The sequence below is a fragment of the Convolutriloba macropyga genome, chromosome 5, assembly GCF_964194025.1.
Source record: "Convolutriloba macropyga chromosome 5, txConMacr16.3, whole genome shotgun sequence".
NCBI classification, from domain to species: domain Eukaryota; kingdom Metazoa; phylum Xenacoelomorpha; order Acoela; family Convolutidae; genus Convolutriloba; species Convolutriloba macropyga.
Genome location: NC_134472.1, coordinates 17927198 through 17950635, shown reverse-complemented (window position 1 = coordinate 17950635; position 23438 = coordinate 17927198). Strand labels below are relative to the sequence as shown.

The 23438-nt window shown below is 34.4% G+C and overlaps 2 protein-coding genes across 2 annotated transcripts in view; both read right to left on the bottom strand.

The window, feature by feature from the left end:
- Positions 1-14123, bottom strand: part of LOC142340296 (G protein-activated inward rectifier potassium channel 3-like) — a 102031-nt gene extending 87908 nt beyond the window's left edge. The window contains exons 1-3 of the mRNA XM_075390870.1: positions 12919-14123; positions 6275-6343; positions 5785-5815 (exon numbers count right to left, since the gene is read on the bottom strand). Coding sequence (XP_075246985.1) covers positions 5785-5815; positions 6275-6343; positions 12919-13158 — 340 coding nt within the window. The 5' untranslated portion in view covers positions 13159-14123. The remainder of the gene's footprint in view (positions 1-5784; positions 5816-6274; positions 6344-12918) is intronic.
- LOC142339191 (ruvB-like 2) overlaps positions 1-23438 on the bottom strand; it is a 510084-nt gene that overhangs the window by 198782 nt on the left and 287864 nt on the right. The gene's annotated exons all lie outside the window — the stretch shown is intronic.

Genomic DNA, 23438 nt, shown 5'->3' with positions numbered 1-23438 from the left:
AATGCGTTTTCCAAAAACAGGACGAGAAAGTAGAACATATTTCTATATATATATATATATATACTAGCAGGCCCGCAAAAGCATCGCAAGAAAATCATTTGAAAGAATAGGTTTAAAACTGAGATTTTTTTCGTACCAGCTCGAGCTGTAAGCCATGCCCCTCGTTCAACAGCCACAGGTATTACGTTACGTTACCGATGTGTTTGGTTTAGTATATTACACCAAGTAACACCAATTTTTTGATTAAAGACTTAATTGGCTGAGCTATCTTGCATATTTAAGTACCGCTAAGACCGCTAACGAACTTCTACATGATGGCAGAGCGCAACTCATAAAATATTAATCTAAATGTTTAAGGTGCGGTAAAAACAGGCGAAGAGCGGATAAGAATAAAATCCTAATTTTACGAAAAAAAGCGCATCTTTCGAGATCACATTTTATTCTGTCAAATTACCTATAAAATCCAAGTCCAACACCCAAACACGGATGAACGATTCATCTCCCCCATACTCAAAAGAGCTGCGGCACTTACAGCTGAAAGCCCCGAGGGGATTACATGTGCTGCAAGTGCCGACCAACGGGGAGCGCGAAAGCCGGAGATGAAAAGTCCAAACGTGTCCAAGTGAAGGACTTGGCCAATATACCTCCATCATAATTGGAGGTGAACATTAACAATCTATTACAATAGATGACGTCGTCACATACGACGTAATCTTAAATTCGTGCTTAAAGAAAGTGAGAAAAGAAAGTGAGAAAAGAAAGTGAGAAAAGATAGTGAGGAAAGAAAAAGAGAAAAGAAAGTAGAAGAAGAATGTGAGGGAAAAAGTGAGGAAAAACAGTGAGAAAAACAAAGTGAGAAAAGAAAGTGAGAAAAGAAAGTGAGAAAAGAAAGTGAGAAAAGAAAGTGAGAAAAGAAAGTGAGAAAAAAAAAGTGTGAAAAGAAAGTGAGAAAAGAAAGTGAGAAAAGAAAGTGAGAAAAGAAAGTGAGAAAAAAGGGAGGAAAAAAATGAGAAAAGAAAGCGAGTAAAGTGAGAAAAGAGTGAGAGAAGAAAATGAGAAGAAAGTGAGAGAAAAAAGTGAGAAAAGAAAGTGAGAAAAGTGAGAAAAAAAAAGGAGAAAAGAAAGGGAGAAAAGAAAGTGCGAAAAGAAAATGAGAAAATAAAGTGAGAAAAAACGAGACAAGAAAAAGAGAAAAGAAAGTGAGAAAAGAAAAGAGAAAAGAAAAAAAAGAAAAGAAAAAGAGAAAAGAAAGTGAGAAAAGAAAGTGAGAAAAGAAAGTGAGAAAAAGAAAGTGAGAAAAGAAAGTGAGAAAAGAAAGTGATAAAAGAAAGTGAGAAAAGAAAGTGAGAAAAGAAAGTGAGAAAAGAAAGTGAGAAAAGAAAGTGAAAAAAGAAAGTGAGAAAAGAAAGTGAGAAAAGAAAGTGAGAAAAGAAAGTGAGAAAAGAAAGTGAGAAAAGAAAATGAGAAACGAAAGTGAGGAAAGAAGGTGAGAAAAGAAAGTGAGAAAAAATGAGGAAAAAATGAGAAAAGAAACTGAGAAAAGAAAGTGAGAAAAGATAGTGAGAAAAGAAAGTGAGAAAAGAAAGTGAGAAAAGAAATTGAGAAAGGAAAGTGAGGAAAGAAGGTGAGAAAAGAAAGTGAGAAAAAATGAGGAAAAAATGAGAAAAGAAAGTAAAAAAGAAAGTGAGAAAAGTGAGAAAAGAAAGTGAGAAAACGAAAAAAAGAGAGTGAAAAAAAAAGAAAGTGAGAAAAGAAAGTGAGAAAAGAAAGTGAGAAAAGAAAAAGAGAAAAGAAAGTGAGAAAAAAAAAGTGAGATAAAAAAAAGTGAGCAAAAAAAGTGAGCAAAAAAAGTGAGCAAAAAAAGGAAAGTGAGAAAAGAAAAAGAGAAAAGAAAGTGAGCAAAAAAACTTAGGAAAGTGAGAAAAGAAAGTGAGAAAAGAAAATGAGAAAAGAAAGTGAGAAAAGAAAGTGAGAAAAGAAAGTGAGAAAAGAAAAGGAGAAAAGAAAGTGAGAAAAGAAAGTGAGAAAAGAAAGTGAGGAAAAAAAGAGAAAAAGAAAATTGAGAAAATTGAGAAAAGAAAGTGAGAAAAGAAAGTGAGAAAAGAAAGTCAGAAAAGGAAGTGAGAAAAGGAAGTGAGAAAAGGAAGTGAGAAAAGGAAGTGAGGAAAGGAAGTGAGAAAAGGAAGTGAGAAAAGGAAGTGAGAAAAGGAACTGAGAAAAGAAATAGAGAAAAGAAATAGAGAAAAGAAAGTGAGAAAAGAAAGTGAGGAAAAAAAGAGAAAAGAAATTGAGTAAAGAAAAAGAGAAAAGAAAGTGAGAAAAGAAAGTGAGAAAAGAAAGTGAGAAAAAAACGAGGAAAAAAAAGAGAAAAGAAAGTGAGAAAAGAAAGTGAGAAAAAAAAGAGAAAAGAAAGTGAAAAAAAGTGAGAAAAGAAAGTGAGAAAAGAAAGTGAGAAAAGAAAATGAGAAACGAAAGTGAGGAAAGAAGGTGAGAAAAGAAAGTGAGAAAAAATGAGGAAAAAATGAGAAAAGAAACTGAGAAAAGAAAGTGAGAAAAGATAGTGAGAAAAGAAAGTGAGAAAAGAAAATGAGAAAGGAAAGTGAGGAAAGAAGGTGAGAAAAGAAAGTGAGAAAAAATGAGGAAAAAATGAGAAAAGAAAGTAAAAAAGAAAGTGAGAAAAGTGAGAAAAGAAAGTGAGAAAACGAAAAAAGAGAGTGAAAAAAAAAGAAAGTGAGAAAAGAAAGTGAGAAAAGAAAGTGAGAAAAGAAAAAGAGAAAAGAAAGTGAGAAAAAAAAGTGAGATAAAAAAGTGAGCAAAAAAGTGAGCAAAAAAAGTGAGCAAAAAAAGGAAAGTGAGAAAAGAAAAAGAGAAAAGAAAGTGAGCAAAAAAAGTGAGGAAAGTGAGAAAAGAAAGTGAGAAAAGAAAATGAGAGAAGAAAGTGAGAAAAGAAAGTGAGAAAAGAAAGTGAGAAAAGAAAAGGAGAAAAGAAAGTGAGAAAAGAAAGTGAGAAAAGAAAGTGAGGAAAAAAAGAGAAAAAGAAAATTGAGAAAATTGAGAAAAGAAAGTGAGAAAAGAAAGTCAGAAAAGGAAGTGAGAAAAGGAAGTGAGAAAAGGAAGTGAGAAAAGGAAGTGAGAAAAGGAAGTGAGGAAAGGAAGTGAGAAAAGGAAGTGAGAAAAAGAAGTGAGAAAAGGAACTGAGAAAAGAAATAGAGAAAACAAATAGAGAAAAGAAAGTGAGAAAAGAAAGTGAGGAAAAAAAGAGAAAAGAAATTGAGTAAAGAAAAAGAGAAAAGAAAGTGAGAAAAGAAAGTGAGAAAAAGAAGTGAGAAAAGGAAGTGAGAAAAGGAAGTGAGAAAAGGAAGTGAGGAAAGGAAGTGAGAAAAGGAAGTGAGAAAAGGAAGTGAGAAAAGGAACTGAGAAAAGAAATAGAGAAAAGAAATAGAGAAAAGAAAGTGAGAAAAGAAAGTGAGGAAAAAAAGAGAAAAGAAATTGAGTAAAGAAAAAGAGAAAAGAAAGTGAGAAAAGAAAGTCAGAAAAGGAAGTGAGAAAAGGAAGTGAGAAAAGGAATTGAGAAAAGGAAGTGAGGAAAGCAAGTGAGAAAAGGAAGTGAGAAAAGGAAGTGAGAAAAGGAACTGAGAAAAGAAATAGAGAAAAGAAATAGAGAAAAGAAAGTGAGAAAAGAAAGTGAGGAAAAAAAGAGAAAAGAAATTGAGTAAAGAAAAAGAGAAAAGAAAGTGAGAAAAGAAAGTGAGAAAAGAAAGTGAGAAAAAAACGAGGAAAAAAAGAGAAAAGAAAGTGAGAAAAGAAAGTGAGAAAAAAAGAGAAAAGAAAGTGAAAAAAAGTGAGAAAAGAAAGTGGGAAAAGAAAGTGAGAAAAGAAAGTGAGAAAAAAGTGAGAAACGAAAGTGAGGAAAGAAGGTGAAAAAAGAAAGTGAGAAAAAATGAGGAAAAAATGAGAAAAGAAAGTGAGAAAAGAAAGTGAGAAAAAAATTGAGAAAAAAAGTGGGAAAAAACGAAAAAAGAGTGAAAAAAGAAAGAGAAAAGAAAGTGAGAAAAGAAAGTGAGAAAAGAAAGTGAGAAAAGAAAGTGAGAACAGAAAGTGAGAAAAGAAAATGAGAAACGAAAGTGAGGAAAGAAGGTGAGAAAAGACAGTGAGAAAAAATGAGGAAAAAATGAGAAAAGAAAGTGAGAAAAGAAAATGAGAAAAAAAGTGAGAAAAGAAAGTGAGAAAACCAAAAAAGAGTGAAAAAAGAAAAAGAGAAAAGAAAGTGAGAAAAGAAAGTCGGAAAAGAAAAAGAGAAAAGAAAGTGAGAAAAGAAAGTGAGGAAAGAAAGTGAGAAGAGAAAGTGAGAAAAGAAAGTGAGAAAAGAAAATGAGGAAAGTGAGCAAAAAACGTCTTTTTGATAGTTGCTCTCAATCTATCTATTTCGGGGCACTTTCTTAAGGCCCTGCTCAACTTTTTGAGTTTCTTTCTGTCAGACTCTTGGCTTTACGTTTTATAGACAGAATAGTTCAATGCCGTCTGCAACCGCTCAACAGCAACCATAATTTGCTGCTCAAATGTTGGGATCTCAGCTGTAAAGCTTTGCTGCAGTCCTTTTATTGGTAGAGCAGTCATTTCTGAAAGTTATCTTTAACGAAGAAAAGCGAAGAAAAGTTTTAGCGAAGAGAAGTCAGGAGGATAACTGAATTTCAGGATAAGAGTCTGAGACAATGAAAAAAATCTGAGCAAAACCTCACAAACCTTTAGACCAGTTAAGACCTGCCCGTCCTAATTAGTTTTAATCACCAATGGATGCTTACCAAATCGTTGGCCATCTGGGATATGCAAAAAGGAAAGATAATATGTAAAAAGAACAATCAGTATTGCATTAAAGCAACTCAGTGTAACGGTTAACCTCAGTTAAATGTCAAAATCTCAAGGTCTCACACGCGTGCACGCAAACACACTTACATACACACACGCGCGCGCGCGCAAACAGGTTCACACACAAACGCACAAGGATAAAATTCAGTGGTTGTACTCCAAGCGATGGTTAACGTCAGTTAAATTTTATCAGTTGAAGGTCACAAACACACACACACAAATAAACAGAGTTACATAGACGTAAGCGGTCAAGTAAAAAACGTTCGAAAACAAATTGAACGTTTGAAAAGCAAGCAAACGTTCGAAAAATAATCAAACGTTCGAAAACGAATTGAACGTCCCAAAACCGAAAAGAGCACACAAACATACACGCACACACATACGCATGCATGCTCACGGACACACTCACGCACACACATAAAACCAAGCCACAGAACACACTGCATGTTTAAGGACCGTTAAAACATGTGAAGATTGGCGCTTTAACATGGTGGTATAGGATGCATGCATTACGCTAGGCGGCATGTTTAAGGGACGCTAAAACATGTGAAGATAGGCGCTTAAACATGGTGGTATAGCATTCGAGTTAGAATTAATATATATATATATATTTATATATATATATATATATATATATATATAATATATATATATATATATATATATATGTGTGTGTGTGTGTGTGTGTGTGTGTGTGTGTTTGTGTGTGTAAAACTTTTATTAAGTGTAAAACTCCAACTAATTAAAATAAGACTGCGTTTAATGCTTCAGAGAAGATCGTCAGCCAAATCGTTTTTATTGATGCTCGTCGAAAGCTTGAAATAGGTCAATAACTTGCTTTTACAGTTATTCATATCATCATTAACGGTGGCAAAACAGAACGTTACTTTGGGGTGTTCGCCGATTTGCATCCCTTACGCTCAGATCCCTCAGTCATCAACTCAGCACTCTTTACAATTTTTTTCCGAATTTACATCAATAAACAGGCCGTGCGAGCGCTCACCTTTCTTGCTTATGTTTAGCAATAAAATCAGGCGCAACTACAGTGAAAATGGAAAACGTGGCATTACTATGTTAGCACCAGCATCTCTTAGTTGCAAGCTTAGTGTGCTAACAATTAAACCAGCTGGTATTGCGTTCTGGAATTCGAGCATCTCTTAAAACCCATTCCATTGTTATACCTTGTACCTCAAGGCCTAATCTCTTTAGACAAATTTATATTCAACAATGAACCTTCTCCTAAAGATCATTTTTTGGTTGTCAAGTTGAAAATTCTCAAAATTAGGTATCTAAAGTTTTCACCATCGGTCACTGAAAGGCAAAGAGAAAAATAAGACAAAACAAAATAATATCGAGAAAAAAGAAAAAAAATCTAACAAATTTTTGAATCTTAATTTTGTGAAACTACGTAGTCCTCATCAAATGGCAACTGAATTTCAAACAGTCTGACTTTCTCCAAAAGGGCCTTTCTTGGAACCTAAAGTATAAACTAACACTTATTTTAAGAAAAATCTAAGTGCTCAGATAAAAATTCCAGACGAAAACTGAAAAATTAATATATGCAAATATTGAGGGAGCCATACACAACGAACAACTGTATGCGAGAAATATTTAGGGCAACAAGTTCCAACAGTAGCAGAAGATTCTAAGCGGATCTCTGATTGAAGGACTATTATTTCCGCGAACAACGACCTGTTAATCAAATACGCCCGATATCTGGACAGAAACCCAAACAAAAATGGAAACCAAGAGTACAGAAGAGCTATTTCCAACCTGATTTCGAACTTCTTAGCAAATATAATCCCCAGTGCGTCGTAAAAGAACTACAGTTAATTAGAATTTCCCGTTGATTCAATGAAACCGGAGTTCATCTGCTCATCAAAAAATACCCAAACACCCAACGCTTTCAAGATAAATCAACCAATTGAAAAAAAAACGGTTTTGCAATGCCAAAACACTTCACACTCTTAAACTATTTTAAAAAAAAATAAGGAACAAGATGAAAGCAAATCTCATCTACAGGAAAATCAACCGGCTGATTTTTCTGCTACCAAAAAGTCTGTCGTTTGCGTTGGCATGCAGGACTTAGAATTATGCAATGCGACGCAAAACAGCATTTTCTTTGTCCAATTTGTTGTGATCAAATTCGCGACTAGAATTCACTTTTTTTTTCGTTAGAGAAATTGCGCGGATTTAATTTTAAAAAAATTCTATTTCGCTCCGCAAAATGACAACATTCAATTTTTAGATGATTCTTAAATCTTAAATATTGTTGATCACGTTCTATCTGTCCTGTTTCTGTTTTTTTTCTATGAGATCTTGTCTGTCTTGAGGGTGCTTTGGACTATGAACTTGGTAGGACTTGAAGACATGTTGCAGTGGACTCATCTGATGCCTCCGAGTCTTTCATCTTAGGTGAAGTGTGTTCACATGTTTGGTGAGTATTTTGGGGTATCTATGGTTGCTTCCTTTTGGTCTCACTGAAGGTTTCATTATTTTTTGTGCTGTAGAGGTACTTTTTGTGTTTGTTGCTTAATAAACGCAGTGCAAGTGAAGAGAACTTTGCTCAGACAGTCAAATGAGCAGCTAGCGATCAGTCGGTTCTTTCTATAGCGCGTCCCATGAAGTTGAAATAAGCGAACGTTTCAAAAGCGACAGGTTAGAGTTCAAAGGTCAAAGTTCAAATTTAAAAACATGTAGAAAAAAGTGATGAATGAAGGCTGAATGGAAAAAACGTTGATATTCAAATGACCACATTGATGCTCAATTGCACGTTTTTGGCGTTTTTCGAACGTTCGCTTATTTCAACTTTATGGGACAGACTATAGCTGCTTTCAAATTCGCTTTTCTTTTTCAATGTTCGAATTGAAGGCCCTACTATTGTCTTCAACTATGCTTTCTGCATGTAAAATGGCTAATTCAGATCCTGTTAATGCACACGGGTCAACCGAAATCTGCGAAAAGACTAAATTAGTTAAAGAACTTATGATCAGAATTACATCACTTAAGCAAACAGTTAAATATCAGGAAGATACCATTCGTATACTGAACAAAAACGTTGATGATCTTCAAAATCGTATGTCGGCCCAAGAAAAATACTCAAGCAAAGACCGCTTGATTTTCAAAAACTTCCCAATGAACCCATTTAGCAAAAACTTATATAATGATGTTTGCAAAGCAATTTACCATTACTTCAATTATCAAATTACGCTTGATAGAATCAAGACATGCCATTCCTTGAAGAATTTTAAAAACGGAATAACCCCAAAAATCGTAAAATTTATTTATTTCGACGATAAGGATTTTATCTTCACCCGGCCAAAAATGATATCGGATAAACTAAACGGGGGTAAAAAATTAGTTATCCAGGAGATGCTCCACACAGAGATGCTGGAATTATGAACAAGTACAATGAAATGGGGCTAATTACAACAATATGGAACTGCCGAGTGAAAATTTTTCGAAAAAATTAAAATGGTAACTATACTCCTGTGCTGTAAATAGTATAGAGGCGGTGGACGAGCTCAAAAATTGTGCAATTAAGAAACGGGAAACTTCAGTTGCGGAGGGTTTTGTAAGAAATGGTACACTTCGAGCTTATCCATTTAATCATATAGACGAAAACTGAAAACAAAATTTGAACCCCCTTGAGAAAAAGACTAAAGACTATGTAGACTAAAAATGTAGTCAACTAGTTGCAATTTTGAGCCAGATATTCACGTAATAAAAGAAGTTCTTCTGTAAATGACTACTTGAAATTATCTCAGGTAAAGATAAAACTTTGCAGTGCAATATTGACCAAACAAATCCCGAAAATTTTAGTTTCGGATCATTCTCCAGCGTTGTTCAAAAATTGCGACGCTAACACTACTATATGCAACAACGTTTGCGTGGTAATTTTTCTCTTGATGCACTTAATCACTGTGAAGTACCGTCATCTGCTATACCAGTTTCATGTCGCCATTGAAGCTCTTATTTTCAGTGGCTTCTGTTGTTATCTGTTTTAAGGCTTACAAATGAACCTCACGGTTCCCTCCAGACAAAATTTGTGTTTTCACAAACTGGCTTCAGAGAGGGGCATTTCTGCAATAAATCTGGTGATTTTTTTATAGATGGCGGCCTGAACCAAAGACCGGTTGTATTTTTTTTGCAAATTTTTGTGTGATTAGAGCATTTTCAGAGCGTCAGTTCTCTTAGTTAGTGGTATAATAAATGTTTGAGTGCAATGATGGTCCAGCCAATCAATTTCCTTTTCTTCACAAAAGGACATTTTCCTAGAACGATTCTAACATTCTATTTACCCTAGTACTTCAAACAATTTATACCAGAGTGAGTTGATCTCAATAAAATCTTTGTTTGAAAGCAGTATGTGTTTGCTAATACAAAGGCTGTGCAACCCATGGTTTTTTTGGAACTCAGCAGGCATATCATTCAGACAGTAAAAACCTGTATGAAAAATTGTGCCAGCCGTATCGTCACTTTAAACATTGACGTTGCAGTGGCTTGTCGTATCAGGGTTCAAGTTCAAATGGCTCGAACCATTTTGCAAATCATTTGACGAAAAAGCTGCGGTTTGAGCTCAAATTTTTTGATACTGTTTGTACTTATGAAATGAGAAATGATACTCGGTATTTGCTACAAGTTTTTGTGGTTTGACGTAGTCAGAATCTTCAATTCTATTGCTAATTCGATGGAATGGCTTTCTTTACAGTTATTACAATTTGTTAAACTAAATTCTGATCGGAACAGCTAGAAAATGCTTCTAAGTGGCTTTCTTCAAGTAATTATTTTTAAATTTGAGTTAGATTTTCAACTGAGGATGAAATTGAGCTTTGCATCTTACGTTCAATTTATTTTCCAATCATTGTTTGCACCGATAATTTGAGACTTTCAAGTGTTTCATTTTTTTTTCATTGGAAAACCTTTGCAGTTCATTCAGCTTTTCCCCTCCCATTTTTGCGTTATGGCTTTTAAACATTACACCTCAAGCGACAAATTACTGTTCAAAGGAACAATAACCGAATCCAGAAGTAAGGAGTAGTTTTTGTTTCCTATTAATTGCGGCATATTTTTTGGACTAATGGTTTCGTTAAAATTTTTGCAAAACATTGCTACACAATCATCATAAGACCAATTGTACTTCAATTCTTACGATTACTGAAATTTTTAAACACTGTAAATGTTGGATTCAAAATTTTCTTATTCAACGCTTTCCAGTCTTTTTCAACATTTTACTTCAAACCTAGGCGAAGTGATTTTCAAGAAACCAATGAGTGCAATTCTTATCCACTAATGGATAGGTTGTCTGCAATTGAGTGCCAATTTCTGTCGACAGTTTCAGCACTGATTGTTGGCAGGCGGTTGTATAAGATTGGTATTTGCAACGTGAATCACCAAATTTAATTGAATTGCACTTACTCTGCTTAAAAAGTTTGACATTATTTGCTGCTGGTGATATTATCATTTCCCGCCCCTTTCCACATTTTGCTATGCTTAACGACCAATCAGGTATCGAGAAGCAAATCTTTTTGAATACTGTTCTCCATCAAGTTTGTGATGAAAACATCTGGAATCACCTCAACCTTACGTTTATCGAAGTTGAAATTCGCTGCTAAATCATGTTTTAGTTCAAGTGAGAGGTTACCGTTACTGTGTTTTTCTTCTAGAAAGTTTTCAAGAACAATCTTTTCGCTTCTTAAGGTTGCAACTTTTAACTGAACGCATCACTTCACCACTAAAATCGGTGGCTCTGCCGTTGTTCCTTCCCAAACAAGCTCAAGGCAAAGTGGAACTTCACGCAAAACCCCGGTTTGCTGACAGCGCCAAGTTGTTCCCGTACGATTTCAGAGTTAAAAGTTATAATATGCGATGCAAAAGTGCATTTTATTTCGTAAGTTTACTGCGCCCGGATTCACGACGCGAATTCACTCTTCTTTTTAAAAGAATTTGGTTGGATTTAGTTCAACAAAATTTTCTATTTCGTTCGGCCAAAACTCTTAGTGTGTTCGATTTATGGTTTCGCTTGTTGACTTGTTTTTGCTGGGCAAAAATTAGTTGAGAAAATGATCAATTGAAACTTGAAGTCAGAAAGAATGAAATGTGTTAAAATCAGAATTTGAACAGCAGTTATTTCACAATTTGTTTCAACAGGTGAAATGGGCTAAACTGTAAACATTTTAAATAACATATAATTAGACGGGAATGAACAGAGAACACACAAAGTGGAACGTAAAGATTTGATGAAAAGGTAATTGAAAAGGAAATGGTTTAGGGGTTATTAAATATGGAAAACATATAAACACATCATTGTGAAGGTCAAGAACAATAATCTAACAATGAAGAAATTTAGGTTAAATTGGGACGAAACTGATGAGTGGAAGGGATGGTACCAACCAGTGTACCACAATATACAATATAAAAAATGAGATTGAGATGCATTGGTATAAGGTGTCCCTGCGCAAAAGTCGCAAGCAAATTGGAATGAAAAACTGTCAAGCACCTCAAATTACCCCAAAAATTATACATAGCTAAGCATTTGTTTTCAAAAATGTTATTCTTTGTCAACAACTTTTTGTTCTCGTTTTCTAGTTTTCTTCACCAGAGTCTATTTATTCCAACTTGGCATTTTATGTTTCAAAGGACTCTGAAAGGACTCAGATTTCTTGTTTGTAGGTTTTTAAAAAATGGGCTTCCAGAAAAAAACAAAAGCGTTCTCTTTGACAAACACAATAATACAAGCATCTGAAAGTGCCAAACCAACATACATAGAAAATGGCGCTGGTTTACAAGCTTCCTCTTCCCATAAGATAACTTGGAAAACCGGTGAAAATCAGTCGGAAAGCTTAGTAAATTTACTCAACAATTTAGTACCAGTAGCCCTTAAAAATGGCAATTTTTGAATTGCCTCATTACTACCCGGGTCGAGGTTTTAAGGTGAATTTTCGTAAGAAATGCGGTGAATGCGGTAAATTTTCGTAAGAAATGGTTTAATTGAGGTGAATGCGGTCAAAAAAAATAATTCACCGCTTTTCACAACATTTCTTACAAAAATTCACCACCAAATTCTCTGCATAGACTATAGTGACAAATTAACGTAAGATATGCGGTGAATGCTGTGGATGCGGTGAAAAAAATAATTCACCGCTATTCGACCCCAGGCCTAGAAGTGAACGCTAAAAAACACTAAATTACGTAAGTTTGGCGCTGTATGCATTGAATTTATGTAACATTTACGCTTGCGCCCCAATCCTACATAAATTTGCGTTGAATTTAGCGTAAATCTGACAATATTTTGCGTTGACCTTTTATAATTCTGCGTTAGAAATAGCGTTTAATTTACCTAATATTGTGTTCCAATGTTTAGATATCACAAAAATTTGCATTGAATTTATTGCATATCTTACATAACTTAGTGTTGAAATTACCCTATATAATACAAAACTTCGCGTTGAATTTTGCGTAGCATTATACAATTTTGGCATTGATCTTCCATAATTCTGCTTTAAATTTAGCGTTGATCTTACCAGATTTTGTGTTCCAAAGCTTAGTGTACTTAAGAAATTGTTCCCAAAAAATATTGGAAAAATCAGTTCACTGTCGAAAAAGCACATGAATTCGTTTTTGCGAATAAGAAGAAATTATCAATCCGATCAGTTATTGAGCAATTCTATATCACCTGAACGGTATAAACTGAAATGGTATCAACACGCAATTCTTTTTCATTTTCGCTTCGCCCTAATTTTTGAGCGCTGCTTCTAATCGTATGAGAAGCAGCGCTCAAAAATCAATGTAAATCTTTCAATGAAGTGATATCACCTCCAGTTCAATTAGAGAAAAGGATAGCAAATTCTGTTGCCCAAAAAAGCAATTTACCGCTTAAGTGATATTGGCTCATTGCCAATTAGATTCTAATAATTTTTAAAAACAGCCTTTACAGTTTTTAAATACCATTATCATTGTAAAAATGTCAACAAGAGATGATAATGATGATCAACGCAATAGAAAAATCCACGCCCAAAATATATGAGTGTTTAAACAATTTTAAAGACTGACCTTATTAGGAAAAAGCTCCCGTTGAACAGGCAGGAATAAAATCCCAGGAGAGTCTTTCCTCCTAGGAGCTACTCCCTTTCCCATGAGACGACTGCTGTTCATCCCCACAGACACCACTTCATACTTATTCCCAGGTGGACTTCCAGGTAAGTAGGAAGAGGTCGTAATCATAGTGGATGCGGGGGAAATAAGGGGAGAACAGTTTGCCACGTCATAGTAAGATATGTAATCATCTGACATTTTGTCCGATTTAAGCACAATGTCGAATTAAAAACAATTAACTGTCAATTAAAACGTCCAATCAGAAATGCGAATTACAATAACGGTGTAAACAAAAGTGGAATAACAGTGGAATAAAAGTGGATTAAAAGTGGAATAAACTTGGAAAAATTTATAGCCAAATTTAATTTTCCCTCAATTTTCTCGAAGACCATTCTATAACTGAAACCGTTTATTTGCCACATTTCTGATAACCTTTGGGAAAGATTGGATTAAAAGCGAAATAAAAGTTGACAAAATTAACTGCTCACTTTAATTTTTCCGCTGTTTTCCAAGATCATTTTATAACTGAAACATTTCTTTTCCACTTTTACGCTAATTGTGAAAAAAAACTTTCAACTTTTTTACATTTCTCGCTTTACATTTTTAACTCTTTACCATAAAAAAACTACGAAGGTTGTCCCGCTCCACCAAGGATATGACCAAAAAGCTCAAGCTAAATCGCGCTACGTTTTTCAGTCTTTTCAAAAACCTTTCTGTTGTATTGACATGTTGATGAAAATTGTAACAATGATAAAAAATAACACTGCATAAATAAATATTGAAAAGTATTAAGAATAAATAGACCGGAAATAGTTTTGACCATTAAATGTGTTTTGACACTTTGACGTTATTTTTGAAGCATAGCCCATATTTTTGCAACACAAATCAGGGTTTTCAGTCGCTCTCTTTTGGAGTGGGCTAAATCAGAGCGTGAAATAATTGAACGAGTATGAAAAGATAATGCAATAACATGTAAAGTACAGGGCAACTTTAACTTAGATAAAAATTGGTGTGGGTTGGGGTGGGGTGCTAGAACAATAAGTTTTTGCATGCTTTCCTATCACTTGCACATGCTATGATGAATATATATATGTATATATGTAAGCAGAACAGTGTCTTATTAGCCGGAAGGTACATAGTGCGAATGTTCAAGTCATATTACATTGAAGGTGCAGTCGCATTATTGCTCACAAGACTAAAAAGAGTGAAAAAAAAAGAGAGAAAGAGAGAGTGAAAGAGTTTTTCCAGTCTGTGCAAGTGTGATGATAAAATTCCTCTTTAATCCATTAATGCACGTTTGCTCTACTAACCCGCCCCATATCCCGCCCGCCGTCCGCCCGCCCTCCCGCCCGGACCGTAGGACTCTTCATTCACTCTATCTCTATTTCTTTTCCACTCTACTTCATGGAAACGTGCTTATCGCAAATTTGAAGCAGCACTTCCAATTTGGAATTGCTAATTATGAAAACATTGCACAAGTGTTAAATTGCACACATGAACAAGTACACTATTTGCATGTAGTAAAAAATTACTTCATTTCTAATTAAATCAATTTTATAAATTTCACTGGATCTTCATGGAACTCAGCCACAAAAAACTTTATTCAAAAACAAAAACAAGTTTTTTATCAGCAGCATGTTTGAAGAACTTTAATCAAATTTGGGATCTTTTATGCTAGCGCCCCCCAGCCTTATATAGCCGTTAAATTTGCACCCCCCAAAATCTAAGTTTTCGCGAATTGTGAGAGCGATATTTGCATTTCATTGAAACAAGAGTGTCTAGGTAGATTGAGGGCACTTTTAGAATAGTTTCCTTAAGAAGTTTTAAAAAATCAACCATATATGTTCACGTATAAGATTACGTAGCTTTAACAATATGTTTACACATTTATAAATGGGGGGTGCCTAACTAAGCGGGGGGGGGGGGGGCGCTAGCAGAAAATATCCCAAATTTGCATCGCTAATAAAATAATTGATTTTGTTTTGACTAAATTGTTTGTGGCTCAATTTCATAGAAAATTAAGGAAATTTTTTGAATAATCACTTATATCCTTATTACGCAACTATTTCAATTGATAAAAGTGATTATTTAATTTGAAGTTGTTTTTATTTGAAATTGTTTTTTGAAGTTGTTTTCCTCAAAAATTAAATAAACAATCCACACACACTCAAATTGTCTGAAGCCTCTTGAAGGGTAAAACAATCCCTAAAAGATGGGAAAAACACTCCTACGCTTCAGATCTCATTTTTTCAGTACATTTTTAAGTGCCCTTTCTCTAACGTTTTTTGACACATCTTACATGTGAACGAAAGTGAAGAAATGGAACAATTTTTGCAGTTTTCAATAATAATAAAGCGGAACTACAATTTTCAAATTAGCCACCACAAACGCGTGTGAACTGGAGTGAAACGTTAAGAGGGAGCGCGCTAATTAAAAGGTTTCGCAAAACGATAGCTAAACCCAGCCAACCCTAAAGCTACTTATAGCAGTGTACCCCTGCTTAGGATATTAAAAATGGCATTACAGTCTCAATTTGGCAAATTGTGTTCAAACCAAGACACTGTTGTACATTATATAGCAAAACAAGATTTAATGTTAGCTGAGCCAAATTTTGATGCTTGCGCTTATTCGTAAATTTTGCGTAAGACATTTGAATTTATTTGTCTTTATCTGTGGTAGCAAAAACATGATAGTTAAAGAGGAAATTAGGAAGAAAGGGCGTGAAAGAGTAAAAGCAATTCTAGCTCTAGCTACTCTATTAGAGTCATATAATGGTGATATTAGGAAATGGGAGACAGAACAGCGTGGAAGAAGGAATAGCTAGACGTGTTGTGTTGTTTGTTTTGTTTTTTAGATTAGGGAAAGGTTTGCCGCTGAATTCTCGGGAAACAGGCTTTGAGTTCTCACAAATCTGAGCTGAAACACGGGCTAAAACGGAGACAGAATGACAATTAAGAGGGCATATTTTATGCAAAATTAAGCACGATCTCATTCATTTTGAGTAATGAATGGTATGGAGTAAAAAGCTTGACTCTGTTCTCAGAATTAGCTGTCGAACATATATATCAACGCAAAGCTAAAGATGACAAGATTGCTAAGTTTTGGACCTTCTCTTTTAGATCTATTTTACCCCCCCCCCCATAGCTTCAAATATAGCCGGTAGAAACTTCAAACGCCCATGCGCATTTTTACATAGAAAAACATAGAAAAGTGCAATACAACAACAAATTAATAACAAGTTGGGCAGAGAAAAAGTGAGTTGCTGAAATAAAAAAAGTTCCTAACATTTTCCACCATTCTTGAAAGGGCAAGAAACGTGTACTCAAAATAGCTTTTGTCACGAGTTTTTTGTCACCAGTTGTGCTATCAATAAGAAAAAACCTTTTGAAAAAATTCTGTTACATTTTCTACAGATGCAAACTCCTGCAGGGCAGATAGAAAGATGGCCGATCTAGAAATCAGGCGTTCGGCACTTGAAGTACTGTTACTGTCGAGTGTTTGCCTGTTTCCAGGTCTTCGGGTTTCAAAACTAGTGGCTACCGAGATACTGAGAGAGGGTCTTCCTTATAAACAAGTCTTCACGCTGTATGTTAAAGATTGGTTGCATTTCTTGGGACTGTGTGCGAGAATGTGAGTTGGATTATCAAAATTGGACGTGAGTTCGTGTTCTGTAGTGCATTGCTTAATGCAAAATCCCGGTTAATTATCTCGAATCATTGTATCCTCAATTCTTTGGAAGTGATAGTAAACTCTGGGCCCCTAGATCTCTAGGTTATGAGTGGAAGAGTTCTAGAAACTTTTTTGATATTGACAAAGTGGATTCTTTCTGCGGTATCGCTCCATCTGTTCCAAACTTTAATCAATTAGACTAATACCCGAGGGTGTCATTCCATGCGTGTCATTCCAACCTAGGGTGGTCCTAGGTTTGGTCTTCCATTATAACTTAACATTTCTGTTTTCACTGCTAGCGAAATCAAGTTCCGATTGATGGAGTCGGAGCTTTAATAGTTTAAACGAATAAAATGATTCTTTGAGTCGACAAAAAGACAGATTTCTTCAAGATTTTACTTGAGAGTAGTTTCTTCAATCAATTTATCAATTTCACATCAGTTTGATAGTCGAAAAACGAAGATGAAAGCAAAGATTTTCAGTTTGATGTTTTTTTCATGTATTTACAAAACTACAGTTTTTCCATGTACGATAACCAACACTGATCCATTTTTAATTTTTTGACACTGTTTTTTAAAAACATTTGAAGACTCTTGAGTGTCAAAAAAATTCATCCATGAAGTTAGTGACAACGTATTTAGTTTTTCAAAACACTAGCAAAATATAATATAACTTTCCTATATAGAATAATTTTGGCACCTCTGACAACTATGAAACAATCTTAATAAGGCGTCTGCATCTGACGTAAAATAGCCTTATAGGCTGTGAAATGTTCTCAGCAGTTTTTCCATCTATAATACTGATATAATCTGTGACTTTTTTGTTGCGTTAAAATGAAAAATAGCTTTTTTGAATTTGACATCGGCGTGAAACTTGTAGTTCATTTCTGTTCAATTGTCAGTTGTTTTGTTTGGCATGCGATTTTCACAGAAAAATATCCAGTTTCCACAATTTTTCTAATTTGGTGATTGTTTGAAGCTGAACATCAGAAAAACAGTTCAATGTTTCTGTGCGACTAAACTTGTGTAACTAATAGTTCGAACTATATCCTAAAAGAGGTCCAAACAATTTAGAAAAGTCAGCAAAAATTAAAGGAAAAACGTTTCAATGAAACTCTAGGTTTTTTACAAAAATATTGGAACTTCATCTGTTCACTGTCTGAAAAAACAGCAAGAATAAGCCGAAACCAAAAGTAATAATCTGAAGTCCGAGTTCAAGCCAAAATTAGACAATAGCTGCATAAAATAAATTCACTGTTCTAGTGATTAGACTACGAGTTAATCACACTCTAGCATAGCGAATATTTTTGATAGTAACCGTGGTGATAAAACAGTGATAAATTCGCAGATTATTGACAAAGCAAAACTCGTTTATTTAATTGGGCCTTGACGTTTTGTTTCCAACAACGCCTATCTAACAAATTTTTGAGAATTCAAATATTCTTGCAAGATTTTGAGTCTCACTATATGGACTTCAAAGAGTTCTATAAATTTGTCTGATAGTTTTGCAATTAATCCAAAATAAATTATGCAATTAATCTGTTATTTGTTATGGGAAAATATTATAGTTTCTTTTTGTAATACTGATCCAATTTTGAAATCGAATCATGTCCATTGCGCAGCCAAGAACAAATAATAGATCATTAATACCACTGATGTTAAATAAAAATCTATATCCTCAAAATGCATGATGAACAATACTGCTACCAAACAATTTAAGAACCGCAAAACCATCACTCAAACTAGACAAACCTAAATTTCTAGAAATGGAACTGTTTTGCTCAAATGAAAAACAACAAAATGTGTAGATAAAGAACGATATTGCGTGAACTAAATGAAGTATTGGAAAGAAAATTCCAACTTTGGTAGTTATGCTGATGCAAAAAAAAAAACTTGTTCTAACGGATATCTTGTTTCTGTCATGATGATAAAAAACAACATTGTTTTAAATCAAATAGCGACAATTGCAAAATAAAAAGGTCAATTCACAAACTGTGGCAACTTTTAACTTACACGTAAAGCTGACCTTGTTTGAAAATATTTGAATAAGTTTTGTTTACAATTCCATCGCAAAACCACTCAAATATAAGATAAATTTGTATTTTTCGTGATGATGCAGTTTTTATACACCTTAATGTTTTTCATGTCTCAGAGCATTTAAGCAGTGACCAAAGAATCATAACTAGAACATGTAGTCTCAAAAAATGCGCAAATTTTCAAATTGACTTAGAAAACAACAAAATAATGATCAAAGAAAATGCAAGAACATTGTATAGATTAACTAATTGTGGCGTTCTCAATAACCAAAAAACAAACGGTCAATTGTACAATCAAAGGACAAAAGAAGAGGAAAAACGTTGGCACGTGCTAGCGTAACGGGCTGTGAAAATTTTTGGAAAACAACAAAAAATGTAAAATGCTAGAATGTGCCTAATTATAAAACAGCGGACTATTAAGACTCAATCTACAAAAAGCGCATTACCGTCACAGATCATAAGAAAACATATTTAAACAAATGCTCATCGACACCATGACAAATCAATCATTAAACACGCTGCAATTTGCTGAGCTTGCAAAAAGTATAAAGGAAGCCAAGACAATCTTTAAATACAATATCAACGTTTGATAGCTTGAAATCATGGCTAAAATAAATGAATCTGATAGAAAATTTAATATGAAAACTCTATCTCTACACATAATTCTGTCTCTCTGCGAGATAATTCTATCTCAACACATTACGCATCAAACAGTATCTGTACTGAATCAGAACGAGGTCTTCAACGGATGCCGCAAAACTATACCAAAATGTTCACACGACGCCAACATGGAATTTAGCGCTGACTGCTTTTTCGTAACTAAAATAACCTCTATGGTTCAGCACTCAATTTACTGAAGACAAATTCTTGCTTGTTCATTGCTACGCAACAATATCAATCTAAGCGACACTAAAAGAAGAGGCAGAAAGAAAACATGGTGCCTTGCGCTACCACATCTCAATTTTATATTAAAGATTGGTTGCGTTTGTTGGGACTGTTTGAGAGATTTGAGGTGGATTATCAAAATTGGACGTGAGTTCTTGTTTTCGAATGAATTGCTCAATGCAAAATCCCGTTGGAAATTCCTGTTAATCATCTCGAATCATTGTATCCACATTTCTGATTTCAAATTCCCTTTCATAGAGTCGGAGCTTTAATAGTTTGAACGAATAAATCGATCCCTTGAGTTGACAAAAAAGATAGATATCTTCAAAAATTTACTTGAGAGTACTTTTCTCTATCAGTTTATTAATGTCACATCTGTTTGATAGTCCGAAAACGAAGATGAAAGCAAAAAATTTTCAATTTGATTAGTTTTTGGTTATGTAATAAAATATTTAAAATTTATCCGTTCACTGTCTGAAAAAACAGCAAAAATTATCCGAAACCAAAGGTTATAATATGAAGTCCGGGTTCAAGCCAACAATAGACAATAGATGCATAGTTTAATTTCATCGTTGTCGTGATTAGACTCAGAGTTTATTAAACTCTATTATTGCCAACACTTTTGACAGTAGCCGTGATGATAAAGCAAAATGAGAAATTAGTAGGTTATTGGCGAAGAAGAATTCGTATATTTAATTGGGCGTTTAAGTTATGTTTCCAGGAACGCCCTTTTAACAAATTTTTGAGAATTCACATCTTCTTGCATTATTTTGAATCTCTCTCTCTCTCTCTCTCTCTCTCTCTCTCTCTCTCTTCTCTCTCTCTCTCTCTCTCTCTCTCTCTCTCTCTCTCTACAAGGACTTCTATGAGTTCTATAAATTTTTCTAATAGTTTTGCAATTATTTGAAAATCATATGTTTGCATGAAATAATTTAGAATCTTTTTGCGTAACACTTATCTAATTTTGAAATCAAATCATGTCAATTGCGCGGCCAAGAACACATAATAGATCCATAATACCGCTGATCTTAAATAAAATCCATATCCTCAAAACGCATGATGAACCATAAACCTGCCCATGTTTGAAAAAAAAATTGATTAATTTCTGTTTAAATTTCCATCGGGAAACCACAGTCGCATATAAAGAGAAAAAGTATATTTGAAAAACGACAAATGTTTTTGTATTTGGCTACTTCAATTCTCCACGCCAAGAAGTCAACAACTCGCACAATTTCGAAAACAGCAAAAAATTATATCTGACCAATAAGGGCCATTTTAAATATTTCAAAAAGTTGTTATACTTATGATTCGTTTGACAGAAAAATGTCAAAAATAAGATAAATTGGTATTTTTGCAATGGTGCAGTTTTCATGCACTTAAAAGTTTTTCATGTCTCAGAACGTTTAAGCAGTCTCAAAAAATGCACAAATTTTTGAATTAAATTAGAAAACAACATAATAATGATCAGAGAAAATGCGAGAAAGTTTTATAATTTAACTAATTGTGGCGTGTGCAGTATCCAAGAAAAAAAAACGGTCAATTAGACTATCAAAGGACAAAAGAAGAGGAAAAACGTTGGAACGTGCTAGCGTAAGGGGCAGTGAAAATTTTTGGAAAACAGCAAAAAATGTAAAAGACCAGAATGTGCCTAATCGTAAAACAGCCGTCTAATAGGACTCCATCTACAAGGAGCGCATGTCCGTCACAGATTATAAAAAAACATATTTAAACAAATGCTCATCGACACCATGACAAATCAAACATTAAACACGCTGCAATTTACTGAGCTTGCAAAAAGTGTAAAGGAAGTCAAGACGATTTTAGAACCCAATATCAACGTTGAGTCCCTTCGAATCATGGTTATAGTCAATGAAACTGAAAAAAAATTTAATATAAAAATTCTATCTCTACGCATAAATCTGTCTCTGCGAGATAATTCTGTCTCTCCACATAACGCATTGAACAGTATACATACTCAATCGGAACGAGGTTCCCAATGAAAGTCGCAAACAATCTTCAGACAACGCCAACATGGAATATAGCGTGGATTCATTTTTCCGTTACTAAAATAACCTCTTCGGTTCTGCACTCAATTTACTGAAGACAAAATCCTGCTCTTACATTGCTACGCAACGATATGAAATTTAGCGACACTAATGAAGAAACAAAGACAAAACTTGGTGCACTGCGCCACCACATTTCAACATCAACTAAAGGTAGTTCAATATCAACAATAAAACATCCATTTGAAAATTTTATCGCAAATCTATTTTTCTTTTCTATCGTTGATTTTTTAGTGGAGCATACCTACCTTAAGCAATCGAAAAATGACTGTCACACTCAACTTACGAGGCTGGCTAAGAATTCAAATCGCCAACACTTGGACACGTCAAGGCCAGTCAGCCGAAGTCCTCCGTGGTGCTTCGTATGGCTGAGTACGCTCGAGGCACCAAAATATTTTAATACAATGAGATCAAATAATCAATTTAAACAGAGATTTTCGATTTTTCACTTTTCTTTTCAAAAGCCTGTCTTAATGTGTATTAGGCTTCTTTTACTGAAAGGCTGTACATAATTTTCTGATAAATTAAGCAATACTGTTTTTTCAGTCAGTTTACCTTGTTCACCTTGCAGTTGACGTTTATGTTCAACCTGAAATATTTTTAAACGAATTTCGAGGCTTCGTTTAATTTGATGAAATTTAAAGTTTTCAGTCTCTGAGATTTTAGTTTGTTTTTACGAGGCTGGGTCTTTTGATACTGTCCTCCTGATTGAATTGGCAGATATTGTGCCTGCCGAATTCCAAATATTAACGCCTTTCAAAGTCAAAACTGCTTACTGCTTTAAGAGTCTTCTCGCTAGAAGATAGTTTTATCCCGGTTTTGATCTTCGTCGTAAAAGAGGCGCAGTTAGCGTTGAAATTATACTAACTTAATTTAAGTAGAGCTTTGAAAAAAAATCAATTTTTTTTAAATGTTCTTACCCAATTGGAGAAAATTCTATAATAGTTTAAGCTGCTAAGAATATGGACCAATAAATGGAAGGCATGCAAAAATTTTGTTGTTAAAATCAGCTCCACTTTGTAACAACATGCTAAATTAGCGCCCCTACTTTATAAAACGGTAGATGTTGTGCACAATAAAAAATTATAAATAAAGCTATAATTTACAAAACAAATAACCTTATTTATAATTTCAGCTCACTATTCACCTCACTACTCTGCGCTTTTCTTTGTACACAAATTTATCCCCGACCCGCGTTGAGAAATTCTTCGGATTCAAACATAAGAAATCGTCGGTTTTTGTCGCTTTTTTACTTCGTCAAAACCGATCAAAGCTCTAACGATTTTTTCCTCGTTTTGATCGGTTTTCGTCGGCATTTAAACGTAAGAAGCGTCAGTTTTCGTCGGTTTTCTCGAGTACTCCAACTTTCGAATTGTGATTTGTTGCTTCCAAATGTGGATTGAAGTTAACAACAATCTGTTTGTTTCATAAAATTATCATTAAAACTTATTTGTGGGGAAAATGTTCAAAAACGACTCTTAGGCTCGTAAAGCCAACGTTATTAGCTAAATTGAGATCTGCTAACCTTTTTTTAATGCAGTAAAAATTAAGATTTTTAAGATCAGTTTGGTTTCAGGAGTGACACCATTCTTCAAACTATGCCAGACCCAGTGAAACCAAACGGAAAAACCTGCAATCAAAATGAAGGGTTCTGGGAATGCGTCTGAAAAATCAATTTCAGAAAAGGGATCTTTTCCGTTTGTGCCCCCCCCCAGCTTAGTGGGCGCATATTATTTGCACCCCCCAGATGCACGTGCAATATTTTTACATAATGATTTACTATGTAATGGCACGTGCTCTGTAACTGGGGGCGCATAACGTACTGG